Source organism: Silurus meridionalis, chromosome 18 (genome assembly GCF_014805685.1).
Source record: "Silurus meridionalis isolate SWU-2019-XX chromosome 18, ASM1480568v1, whole genome shotgun sequence".
NCBI lineage: Eukaryota > Metazoa > Chordata > Actinopteri > Siluriformes > Siluridae > Silurus > Silurus meridionalis.
The window spans coordinates 1809478-1821251 of record NC_060901.1 but is presented as its reverse complement, the minus strand read 5'-3'; the positions used below and the strand labels follow the sequence as shown (position 1 = coordinate 1821251).

Below are 11774 nucleotides of genomic sequence, written 5' to 3'. Positions count from 1 at the left end.
GGTGAACATGAAGGCCTGCCAGAAACACCACCATCCTCTCTGAGCCAAAGCTCATTTAAAATGTACAGAGGCAAAGTGGAAAACTGTTCTGTGGCCAGACTAATCAAAATTTTTATTTCTTTTTGGAAACTATGGACATCATGTCCTTCGGACTCAGGAGGAGAGGGACCATCTGCTTGTTCTCAGCGCTCGGTTCAAAAAGCCGCCTCTCTGATGGTATGGTGGTGCATTAATGCCTGTGAAATGGGCAGCTTGAACATTTGAAAAGATCCATCAATGCTGAACGCTATATACAGGTTTTAGAGCAACATATGCTTCCATCCAGAAAACTTTTTTTCGGGGTCGACCCTACAGCATCTTTTACAATAGCATGACAATAGCATAGTAGAAGAGTGCAGCTGCTGAACTGACCTGTCTGCAGTGTAGACCACTGGTCCCCAACCCCTGGGCTTCGGACCAGCACCAGTTTGTGGGTCAATAAGTACCGGGCCGCACAGAAAGAATACATTACTTACATTATTTCCGTTTTATTTATTATCTGATTCTGAAAGATGTTTTATTTTGGAAAATTCCCAGATTTTCTCCTCCACATCTGTCTATGACTCACTCTTGTTGCAGGTCATGATGCCTCGGTCACATGACTTACCTCCATCCACTACCTTCTTAAAGGAGCTCCGGTCACATGCCTTACCTCCATCCACTACCTTCTTAAAGGAGCTCCGGTCACATGCCTTACCTCCATCCACTACCTTCTTAAAGGAGCTCCGGTCACATGCCTTACCTCCATCCACTACCTTCTTAAAGGAGCTCCGGTCACATGCCTTACCTCCATCCACTACCTTCTTAAAGAGCTCCGGTCACATGCCTTACCTCCATCCACTACCTTCTTAAAGGAGGTAACACATACTAACCTCCTAATACATAATACATTACTGCTAAATTCAAACCCCCAGGAGAGCAAAATCAACAAAAACATTAACACAGTGGATTCACGATTATTTTAATATTAATAAATATTTTGGTATATATAATATAATTATGGTCGTATCATTTTATTTTGTTGTATTTATCTGCCACACCTTAAAGACCGGTCCGTGAAAATACTGTCCAACATTAAAGCGGTCTGTGGCGTAAATAAGGTTGGGGACCGCTGATCTACACCATTCAGCATTAAATACATTTGGCACATTATGAAATGAAAACAACAAAGGAAACCCAGAACTGTTGAGCAGCTAAAATCCTGTCTCAGACACATATGGGACAACATTCCTCCCCCAAACCTACAGCAACTGCTCTCCTCAGTTCCCAGATGTATACAGACAGAAGACGTGATGCTGCACAGTGGGACACATGGTCTTTGAGAGGACTTTATTATTTTCCTTAAAACAGTAAATATTCTCAGTTTAAACTTTTTGTATTTTTTGTTGTTGTGAATAAAACGTTTATGAGATTTAAAAAATACATTGCATTCTGTTTTTATTTACATTTTACACAGTGTCCCAACTTTATGGGAATTTGGGTTGTAAAAGTTAATAAAATGTAAATTAATTAATTGGCACAAGAATTTATTTTCTATGATGTATTTGTTATAATATTTATATCGTTTTATTGTAATAATATTGTTTAATATTATTTATGTTTTTATTTTTTTATTTTTATAAATGCAGTTGAATTTATTCACACACTTTCTGTTATAGACACTGACTGCATACCCTTCCTCATCATCCTTCTTTAACAGAAGATGCCACCTGAAAACCTGAACTGTAACTTCAGAAGTAAAAGTGTAGCTTAGCAACAGTGATTAGCTTCACGCTAACTTTAATTATTGTGGAATTACACGATAATTAAAGTTATAAAAAAAAGCGAATTTCCGGATTGTTCGGTTCCAATCCCCCCCCCCCCCCCATGTATTTATATCATCTGTATAGAAGGTGGTTATGTGTTACCAGTCCTGCGCTAGTTACCTAAATCACCTCAGTCATTAGTTAACCTGCGCTCTGAGCTCATATTCCCTCAGCTGCCTAGCAACAGGCTTTTCATAACTTCAACCACTTTCAGAACAATAATGTGTTCGTGTGTGTGTGTGTGTGTGTGTGTGTGTGTGTGTGTGTGTGTGTGTGTGTGTGTGTGTGTGTGTGTGTTTAATCAGAGAATGAACAGAAGGCTGTGTAATTTCAATATTAAATGAGAGTAAAGACTAAGACTGACTTTAAATGTAATTAAAAGGTGGCAAATAAATTACAATTATCTGAGTTGGGAGGAGAAAGTGGGAATATAGCGAAGAGAGGAGGGGTGGATGGGGGAGAGAGGTGGGGGTAAGCGGGGAGATAGAGAAAGGTAAGAGGGCAGGGAAGAAGCAAAAGTAGTGATGGAAAAAGGAGAAACGGAAATAAAGAAGGGTGAAGGAAAATTGAAGAAATAAAATATGTAGAGAGGGGATGAAGAGGGAAAGAATGGGAAAAATAGCAAGGGAAAGAGAAGGGAAGAAAGAGGAGATAAAGAGTGAGAGAGAGGGTAAGAGGGTAAAACAGGAAGATGCAAATGGAGAGAGTTAGTGTGTTAGTGAGGGAGAGAAGGATGGAAAGAGATTTAGAGAGAGAGAGAGAGAGGGGGGGACAAGGGAAGATAGAAAGAAAAATATGAATAAGAAAGAGGGAGAAATGAGGGAAAAAGAAGCAAAAGAAAGAGGGAGAGAAAACTCCTAACATCATTATTATTACATATATACAATGTGTGTATGTGTGTGTGTGTGTGTGTGTGTGTGTATGTAAAAAAGTAGGCGGTCCTTATTTTCTTTGATGTGCATGCTTGAAGACTGCATCTGAACATTAGGACTTCACCTGTGGAGAGCAGGAGCCATGTGGAGTTCAAACTAACTCACACTCATACACACACACACACACACACACACACTCACACACACACACACACACACACACCTCGTACAGCACAGTGGTGTTGCCATGGAGAAGAGGACCGTAGCAGATGTAGGAGTGTCCGACGACCCAGCCCAGATCAGACGCAGCCCACCAGACCTGCGAGACAGGGGGAGGTAAAGAGAAAGATGAGGCAGGATATGAAAGCCTCCCATTCCTCGTTCTTCTGAATGAGAGATGAAAGTCTCAAAGACATGACTCACCTCACCAGGTTTCAGCCCATAAATGCTGGACATGGTCCAGTTCAACATCACGGCATAGCCTCCTGTATCCCTCACAACGCCCTGAGAGAGGAGCATACAGAGAAACGCAGTAAAGAATGATGGACGGCTAGTTGTGACAGTTACAGTCTGGTTTGCAACTTTCTCCAGGCTGCAGGGGTTCATGAATACTAAAAAAATCTGTGTGTGTGTGTGTGTGTTGTACCTTTGGTGTGCCAGTGGTTCCTGAAGTGTAAAGGACATAGAGAGGATGATGAGCAGGAACAGACACACAGTCATGAGGACGAGCTGAAGACATCTCCTCGTCCCAGTCCAGGCTGAGCTCTGAGTGTGTGTGCACTTCCCCCTAAAGGAAACATCAAATTATAGATATATATAGTATATCTTCAAATACATACCTCCATTCGTCCCCCAGAGATCTACTTAGGAACTCAGGAGCATGCAGTCCAGACTCAGCACAGGCTGTGACAGGACTTTCTCCATCAGCCACTAAGCTATGGAGAGAAGCTGCACACGAGGTCCCCCAGGGTTCAGGTCCCCTGTGTGTAATTATTGTTCCATTCTGTCAGATCTGGTGAACGTTTGGGGAACCAGTGGAAGGCGAGAGTGTTTAAATTTTAACATTTCTTCTTGAATGTCCACCTGATTGAAGTTACATGATTCAGTCTCTATCTTTCCCAAAACAGGAACTGGGATTTATGCCAGAGCCTTGTGAGGACATGGAGGACAAAACGGTACACTGGGGACCAGGAGACAGTGTAAAATCAGTGGTGTGAAGTAGAGACCAGGAAAATAAAGGGATCATCTTGGAAACAAAAACATCCTGGGAATGAGGAAAAAGTGGGAACTCATTGTACTCAAGTACAAAGAGGACCAGTTTGACCTTGGAGTAGAGGAACATGTCACATTTGTATTTTAGTATCAGGGTAAACACCTCTTTTCTTTCCTATGAACAGTGTCAAGTCAAGTCAAGTTTATTTGTATAGTGCTTTTCACACCAGACATTGTCTCAAAGCAGCTTTACACAAATCAACAGTGAAGGTGAATGGTGTGCATTTGTCCCTGATGAGCAGCCGTGGCGACTGTGGCAAGGAAAAACTCCCTTAGATGTTATGAGGAAGAAACCTTGAGAGGAACCAGACTCAAAAGGGGAACCTCATCCTCATTTGGGTGACATCAAGAGTTTGATCATAAATCTTTCAACAATACAGAACACTGGAGAGTGAGAACTAACATGATTACTGGAGTATAAGATTATAAGTGATGTTCTTTCTGCAGTCTTATACAGTCTTTATGGTTAGTAGCTCCGAGTTTTATGAGTGGTGGATGAAGAACACAAAGCATGTAGTTGAAGTAGAGACACTCATGTGACTCCTGTTATGTAAAATGTGACTCCAGTAAAACTTTCACTAAAAAAGTTTCACTGGAGTCACATTTTACAAGTACAAAAGTTTATACCTTCAAATGTACTTAAGTTTCCAGAGTAGTGATTTATTATAACTCTAATGTTCCTGTGATCATTTTTATCACAAGATTCTTCACTTAATCACCTCAGTTTCTGTGTAAAGACTCGAATGTGACTCTCAGCACACTGATCTATTAATAGAATGATATTAAAGACTCAAACTCTGATTGATTTCTATTACAATGATCATGAGCCCAAAACCTTCTTTTAAATAAACGTGTAAATGAGGTCACGTGTGTGGTGGTGAGTTCGAGTCTGGAGTTTCTTCATCATTTATTCCTCTCTAAATGTTCTGCTTGATGTTGAACTGATGCTGAACTGTATGTTGGTGATCAGTAGATGCACCGAGCGTCGATCAGAACACGTGTAAAACAGAGCGTGCGCTCGATCCTGATTGGTGACTCGCTGCGTGTTTCACCAGTTACGTTTTTATCCTCGTTAATAAAAAATAAAGGAAAATGTTGAGTAAAAAGAACGATTTTTGACTTTGAAACGTAGTGAAGTTGCAGTAAAAGTCTCACCAAATGGAAATAGTTCAGTAAAGTACAGATACGCAAACAAGCTACTGAACTACAGGAACCTTCATTACGTTACGAAGTCTTGCTCCAAAGCACTGACGTCTCCATGTTATTCCTGCATCGCTCTGCCTGTGAAACTGTGAAGTGTGTGAAATGATGCAGTGTTGCGTGCTGGATGTTTTCATAGTTGTTTTTTCAGTGGGTTTGGGACGTAGATTCAGGAGCTCCACAGTTTTAGATTTAATAAGGGCAAAAATGACATCCTTCCGTAACAAGCAGCTTCGTGCTCATAAATCCTGTCAATGACCATTTTAATAATAATAAAACTTTCATAGGTAATTCAGAACTTATAAAACAATCTTCTCTGCCACCAACGAATCATAAAGTGTGTTACTTCTTTATCTAGTTTGTAGTTTGCTGCAGTAATAACCAGAAGAAGAGCCGAGTATTTCCTGCTTTAACCAGGGGCTGTGTGAAGTGTTTCCCTGATTTGATCCTGTATCTTGCTGACCCGTGATAACAGAAGAGTGTGTGGGTTTTTTCTTCCTCCATCCATCCAGTCAGTACACACCTCTTTCAGGATGATCTGGATGGATGGCTGTGGCTGTTATCTATAATAACCAAAACACAATTGCTGAACTCGATATTCCCTCTGCGACGTTCTGCATTTTAATGCCTGGGCTCTGAGACGGCGGTGTGATCAGCAGCACTGCACTCAGCATAACCCTGTGTTCCTCTCGGAAAATCGTCCGGATTCTGCACACGGACGCCGTTTCAGCTGCTACAGCAGTAACCTCCGACCTGCCTCACGTCTCGTTTTCTAACTGAATGTGCCGTGTTTTATTCCCTGCTGCTCATGCATTCGTGTTTTAGATCATTTATTCAATATAAAGAAACAGTGTTTCAGGAACAACACAAACACCAGTTTTCGCTACTCCATGCACTCGAGCTGCAGCTGTGAAACACGTGATGCCTGCGTTTACTTCACAGACCACAAACAGACGAACAGCAACTGCTTCCTGTTTTCTCTTGAAACTATAGAATAATTCCTTTAGATGCAGAATTCATAAGTTGAGAAGTCGTCCAGCATTTGGCAGACACTCCAGAGAGACTTACAATTATCTCATTCATACATCTGAGCAGATATGGGATTAAGGGCCTTACTCAGGGGCCCAAGAGTGCCAGCTGGGATTTGAACTCATGACATTTCGGATACAATACCTTAACCACTAAGCTACCGTCTCTACCATCACTCAAAACAGCTGAGGAGCGCAGAAGAGGTGCATCTCCTGAAAGAGCAGTAACTAGTTGTGGAGCTTCAAGAAGCAGTGATGGAGAGATGCCGTCAGGTGCGAGAGAAAATCTGAGTGGCTGAGTGGAACACAACGAGCCAGGATGCAATTATAGATTAGTGTCAGGAAGACAACGTGAAGAGCACTACAGAAGGGAAGAAGATTGAGAGAAGGCGGAAAGAAAACAGAAGGAACGGTCAGAGAGCTTCGTGCTAGGTCATGAATAGAGATATTGGGGTTTTGGGGCTATGAATAGCCAACGGTTAGCAATTACATCTAGATTAGCATTTCATCCACAAAGAGCAGTCAAGTAGCAGGAAAATGTGACCAGATGACTGAAAGATTTAAAGCTCATAGGTTTAATATATATGTTACAATTTTCTGTCTCTTCACTTAAATAATCTTGAATAATCGTTTTCATTTCCTGCATTTCCTGTGTTTTTTTTCTTTGTTCTTTTTGGGAGCGCGCTACAGCAACCACAATAAGGTACGGAATTTCTCTGATATGGTGAGCATGCAGCTCATTCAGTGTGGGGAGTGTGGAGTCAGTTTTTCTCCATTGCTAGCGATAATCTGAGAAGCGAAAGTTAGTTTGCTCTTTGACGGAGAAGACTCCAGCATTAGAGGAACGCATCCAGAGTATAGAGAGGTTTAGCGAGTGCAGTCCAGGTTCTGCAGGGGAAAGTCTGGATGCTCTAGGTGGCGTTAGCATTCCCCCGACTCCGGCATTAGAGCCCTCGCAGAGGGACGAGTGGGTGGCGACTCAGCAGCGTACTCGCAAAGCCAAAACTAACACTAGGGCTCGCCCACAGGAGCACCATTCCTCTCCGCGTCACATGTCCAACAGGTTTGCTCTCTTCGGTGAAGCACCCGCTGAAAGAGTCTGAACCCTGAAAGAGCTCTGGTTATAGGAGACTCTATTCTGAGGCACATAAAATTTGCGAGACCTTTAGGGGCACCTCAGCACAGGTAAAGTATATAAACTTAGTATAAAATACTACTACTGACGTATAAAGCACTTAACGCTCTCACGCAGCAGTATCTGAGTGAACTTCTGTACCAGTATGATCCTCCAAGCCTACTTAGATCAAAAGGTGCAGGCTATTTGTTGGTACCTCAAATAATGAAGACTCCAGCAGGGGGCAGATCTTTCTCTTATAAACCCCACAGTTATGGAACAACCTTCCAATCAGTGTTGGGACTCAGACACAGTCTCAGTGTTCAAGTCGAGGCTGAACACATATTTATTTAGTGGAGTGTTTAGTCAGTAGATGTCAGTAGGTGTAGGAGCAGATCTGGAGGGATCATGGATATGGAGTGTTTGGTGAACTGGGATATTTGTATGATGTCTCCTCACTCTCACACGTTCACTCAGGTTTGTTGATGGTGGTCCTCAAAGCCCCTGTGTTACATAATTTCATGTTTCTCATCAACGGCCTGGAGATCCATGAAATTACGTAACAGGAGCTTTGAGGATTTGGACTGTATTTAATATCAACAGTCTGCTACACTGACTCAGGACTACAGTTTGGATCTGATCTCCATCACTGCATCTCAACATCGTTTATCTGTAATAAATGGACATTCAGTGCCACCCAGATGAGGATGCAGTTCCATCTTGAGTCTGGTTCCTCTCAAGGTTTCTTCCTTATTCAATCTCGGGGAGTTTTTCCTTCACCACACCGGCTTGTTCATCAGGGACAAACTTACACTTATAAAGAACTTCTTCATTTTTATCACCACATTATCTGTGTGATGCTGCTTTACATCGAATTGAATTTAATACATACATATTAAGGAGCATCTCCTCCAATCGTTTTATTTCCTAGTTTAAAAAGAGACCATGGTGTTGTTCTAATGAGCTCCTCACCATGCCTGGACGATTGTAGATGAGAACTTTGTGAGGCTTGTGGCTGCTCAGCTCCAGCGCTTTCTCCACCAGAGGAATGTAGTCCACCCTCCGACCCGGCTCAATCCCAAACGATGCCGTAACCAGCAATTTGGGCTGGAAAATAAACACTGAGGTTATCTCCAGAGAAGGTAAACAAAGCTAAGGGTAAGTGCTCATTCAGCGCGAGGTTAAGCTAACCTTGGCGTGATCGATGCGAACAGAGAGTTCTTTAGAGGCAAAGCCACCAAAGATAAGGCTGTGAGGAGCTCCGATTCGAGCGCAGGCTAGCATTGTGAACATAGCCTGAGGAACCATGGGCATGTAGATCACCACCATGTCACCTTTCTTCACACCATGCCTAACCAGAACACCTGCCAGCGTTGACACCTACACACACACACACACACGCACACACAATTGATGATTATAATAATGTTTGTGGTGATGGTGGTGATGATGATGATGATGGTGATGGTGATCATGTTGGTGATAATGATGGTGGTGATGAAGCAGTGCAGTAAGGAGGTACTTGATCCAGCAGCTCTCTGTAACTGATGCTCTGTTTTGACTGAGTAACAGGACTGTCATGGATGACAGCAGTCTGATCTCCTCTCCCGGCTTCTACGTGACGGTCCACAGCGTTATAGCACATGTTCACTTCTCCTCCTACAAACCTGGAACACCAACATCCACACCTGATCTCAGACGATCTGTTCTATTGGGTGTTATTCTTGTTGAATGCGACGTTCAAACAAACACTTCCACATCATTACCAAAGATAAAAAATGTTAACAGAGACACAGGTTTGAGAGCAAGAAGCCCATTCTGGATTCTGATTGGTCAGAAGGTGTTGATTCTTTTTTATACCAGCTGTAAGAACATCCTCCTCTTCCTCAGACTACTGCACAGACACATTCTGGATTCAGACTAGTGCAGAGTACGACATGTAGTGAAATACTACCACTATTCACTACTATAATCATTCTGATCATTTAAAGAAATGTTTTTAGATTTTTATTTTGAGACTCATAGAAAACATCGTGAATAATTTAGTCTTCAAATAAACTTGTTTAGAAAATTTATGTGATTTTCTTTTAACTTTTAGAAACAACCATGGATCTGAAAATACTGTTTTTAAAGGGATTTAAAAGAACAAAAAAAACAGTGATTATGGCCAATATTATTATTATTAAATATTATTAGTTTAAATTATTATTATTTATTATCATTATTATTATTATTAAATATTATTAGTTTAAATTATTATTATTTATTATCATTATTATTATTATTAAATATTATTAGTTTAAATTATTATTATTTATTATCATTATTATTATTATTAAATATTATTAGTTTAAATTATTATTATTTATTATCATTATTATTATTAAATATTATCAGTTTAAATTATTATTATTTATTATTACTATTACAGAAAGACAGACAGACAGATAACAGAATTGAGTCGTTTGTTCTTTTATCACGTGACTCCCAGAGACACAATGCAATAGATCAGTTTTTTGGTCTTGGCATTATTGTTACAATAATTATGGGAGTCACGTGACAAACGAACTAATGCTATAGACCAGAAGATATGAGGTGAAGCTCCTTATTCTGTTTATTAGTATTTATCCTTAACTGTATGGTCATATTTTTATTATTGGAACTACATTTATGGACCATTTATTTTATTATGTCTATTTTATAATTTTTTTTTATCAAAAGAACAGAATGAAAATAAAAAATGTTCATTTTGATGAACGAGATTCAAAGAACCGAGTCACTAAAATGATTCGATCTTCTCATCACTAAAACTGTACTTTCAACCCCACGCGGTTTAACGGCACTAACGGTTTAGAAAGACCCACCAATCAGAATTTATTTCCGGGATTCCAGCGCCGAAGTGGCCACGCCCCCCCCCGCTGTTTACCGAGTCCTACATTCTGAAGAGTTCCAGTGAAGTTAGCATTAGCATGTGGTGATCAGAGTTCTAGTTATTATTCATCAAACAGTAAATAAAGTGTGTTTCTTTACCATCTGGGAAACACTTCATCTGTACAATCCAGCGTCTTGTTCCACTTCTGAAGCCACGTTATGCTGTGAGCAGCTTCACTCCAGAAGCGCTCCGGTTCTTCTGCAGCTTTTCTGAAAGCTTCTGTGTAGGAATCGAGGCTGGAGCAGAAGCGTGGTGAAAACCATCTCCTCACACCATCCCCTGGCCTGAGCCACCTGTTCTGACCTCTGACCTCCAGCAGGGAGGAGGTCGTGCAGGTGAAGCGGCTGATCACGCGCATGGACATGCTGCAGGTTCCTCTCCGCGCTTTCACACTGCACAGGTAGTGCTCCAGGATCCTGCTGTGGAGTAGCCGCATGTTCTGGAGAAGATCTCAGCTGGGGTTTTTATGGTTTAGTTTTTGCACGTGAAGGTAAAGTTAGTCCTGAAGCTGAGCAGGAGAAAGTGGTTTCATCGAGAAGATGGCTGATGTGGAACTTAAGGAGACATCCAGAGGCCAGTGTGAGAAAAACCTCACCATGAACTCTGAACTGGATATAAAACCACACACACACACACACACACACACACACACACACACACACACACACACACACACACACACAGGGTGTAGGAAGTCTGTAGAGGTTTATTGATGTTCCACTGAAAGTATGAAACACACTGAACTGTTAAAATGTTCACTGATTAAATCTTCTAGAAATATTGTGTTTTTGTTCTTTCTCCTCCACATGTTCTCACTGAGACTCAGCTGATTCTCCACACAGTTCCTGAGCCCATGAGGTCTATATAAACATCATTGTCCCTTTTCTAGATCTCCTACTGAAACTTTACGCCTGATGCACTTTGTATCTCTGAAGGTTTCTTCAGAAGATACTTTGCAATTCATCATGAATTTAAAATGCAGGTGATGGAAAAGTCTGATTAGCTATATTTATATTTCATTTTGGAGCAGAATTAAACCAAGTTCAGATCTTATTAAGATTAATTCAATTATTTTTTTTATTTTAAAGATTTTAGGGGATAGACATATTGAAGATAATATTCACATTTGGAGGCGGAGCTAGAGCTATTAAAGTAATATTCCAATTTGGAGGCTGGGCTATGCATATTAAATGTGATATTTCAATTTGAAGGCGGGGCTAGACATATTAAATGTGATATTTAAATTTGAAGGCGGGGCTAGACATATTAAATGTGATATTTAAATTTGAAGGCGGGGCTAGACATATTAAATGTGATATTTAAATTTGAAGGCATGGCTAGACATATTATATATATTTAAATTTTGAGGTGGGGCTAGACATATTAAATGCAATATTTAAATTTGGAGGCAGGACTAAACATTAAAGGTAATTTTTGAATTTGGAGGCGGGGCTAGACATATTAAAGGTAATATTTTATTGTGGAGGTGGGTCTAGAGCTATTTAAGGTAAT

The 11774-nt window shown here is 40.7% G+C and overlaps 1 protein-coding gene across 2 annotated transcripts in view; it reads right to left on the bottom strand.

Moving 5' to 3' along the window:
- The window catches only part of acss3 (acyl-CoA synthetase short chain family member 3), a 17798-nt gene extending 6388 nt beyond the window's left edge, over positions 1-11410 (bottom strand). Inside the window, exons 1-7 of one of the 2 annotated variants that reach the window (XM_046874218.1) lie at positions 10361-11410; positions 8853-8997; positions 8522-8710; positions 8303-8437; positions 3363-3503; positions 3140-3220; positions 2940-3035 (exon numbers count right to left, since the gene is read on the bottom strand). In XM_046874218.1, the coding sequence (XP_046730174.1) occupies positions 2940-3035; positions 3140-3220; positions 3363-3503; positions 8303-8437; positions 8522-8710; positions 8853-8997; positions 10361-10698 (1125 nt within the window). In that variant the 5' untranslated portion in view covers positions 10699-11410. The remainder of the gene's footprint in view (positions 1-2939; positions 3036-3139; positions 3221-3362; positions 3504-8302; positions 8438-8521; positions 8711-8852; positions 8998-10360) is intronic. The other variant, XM_046874220.1, reaches the window with a different exon arrangement.
- Between the last annotated feature and the right edge of the window lie 364 nt (positions 11411-11774).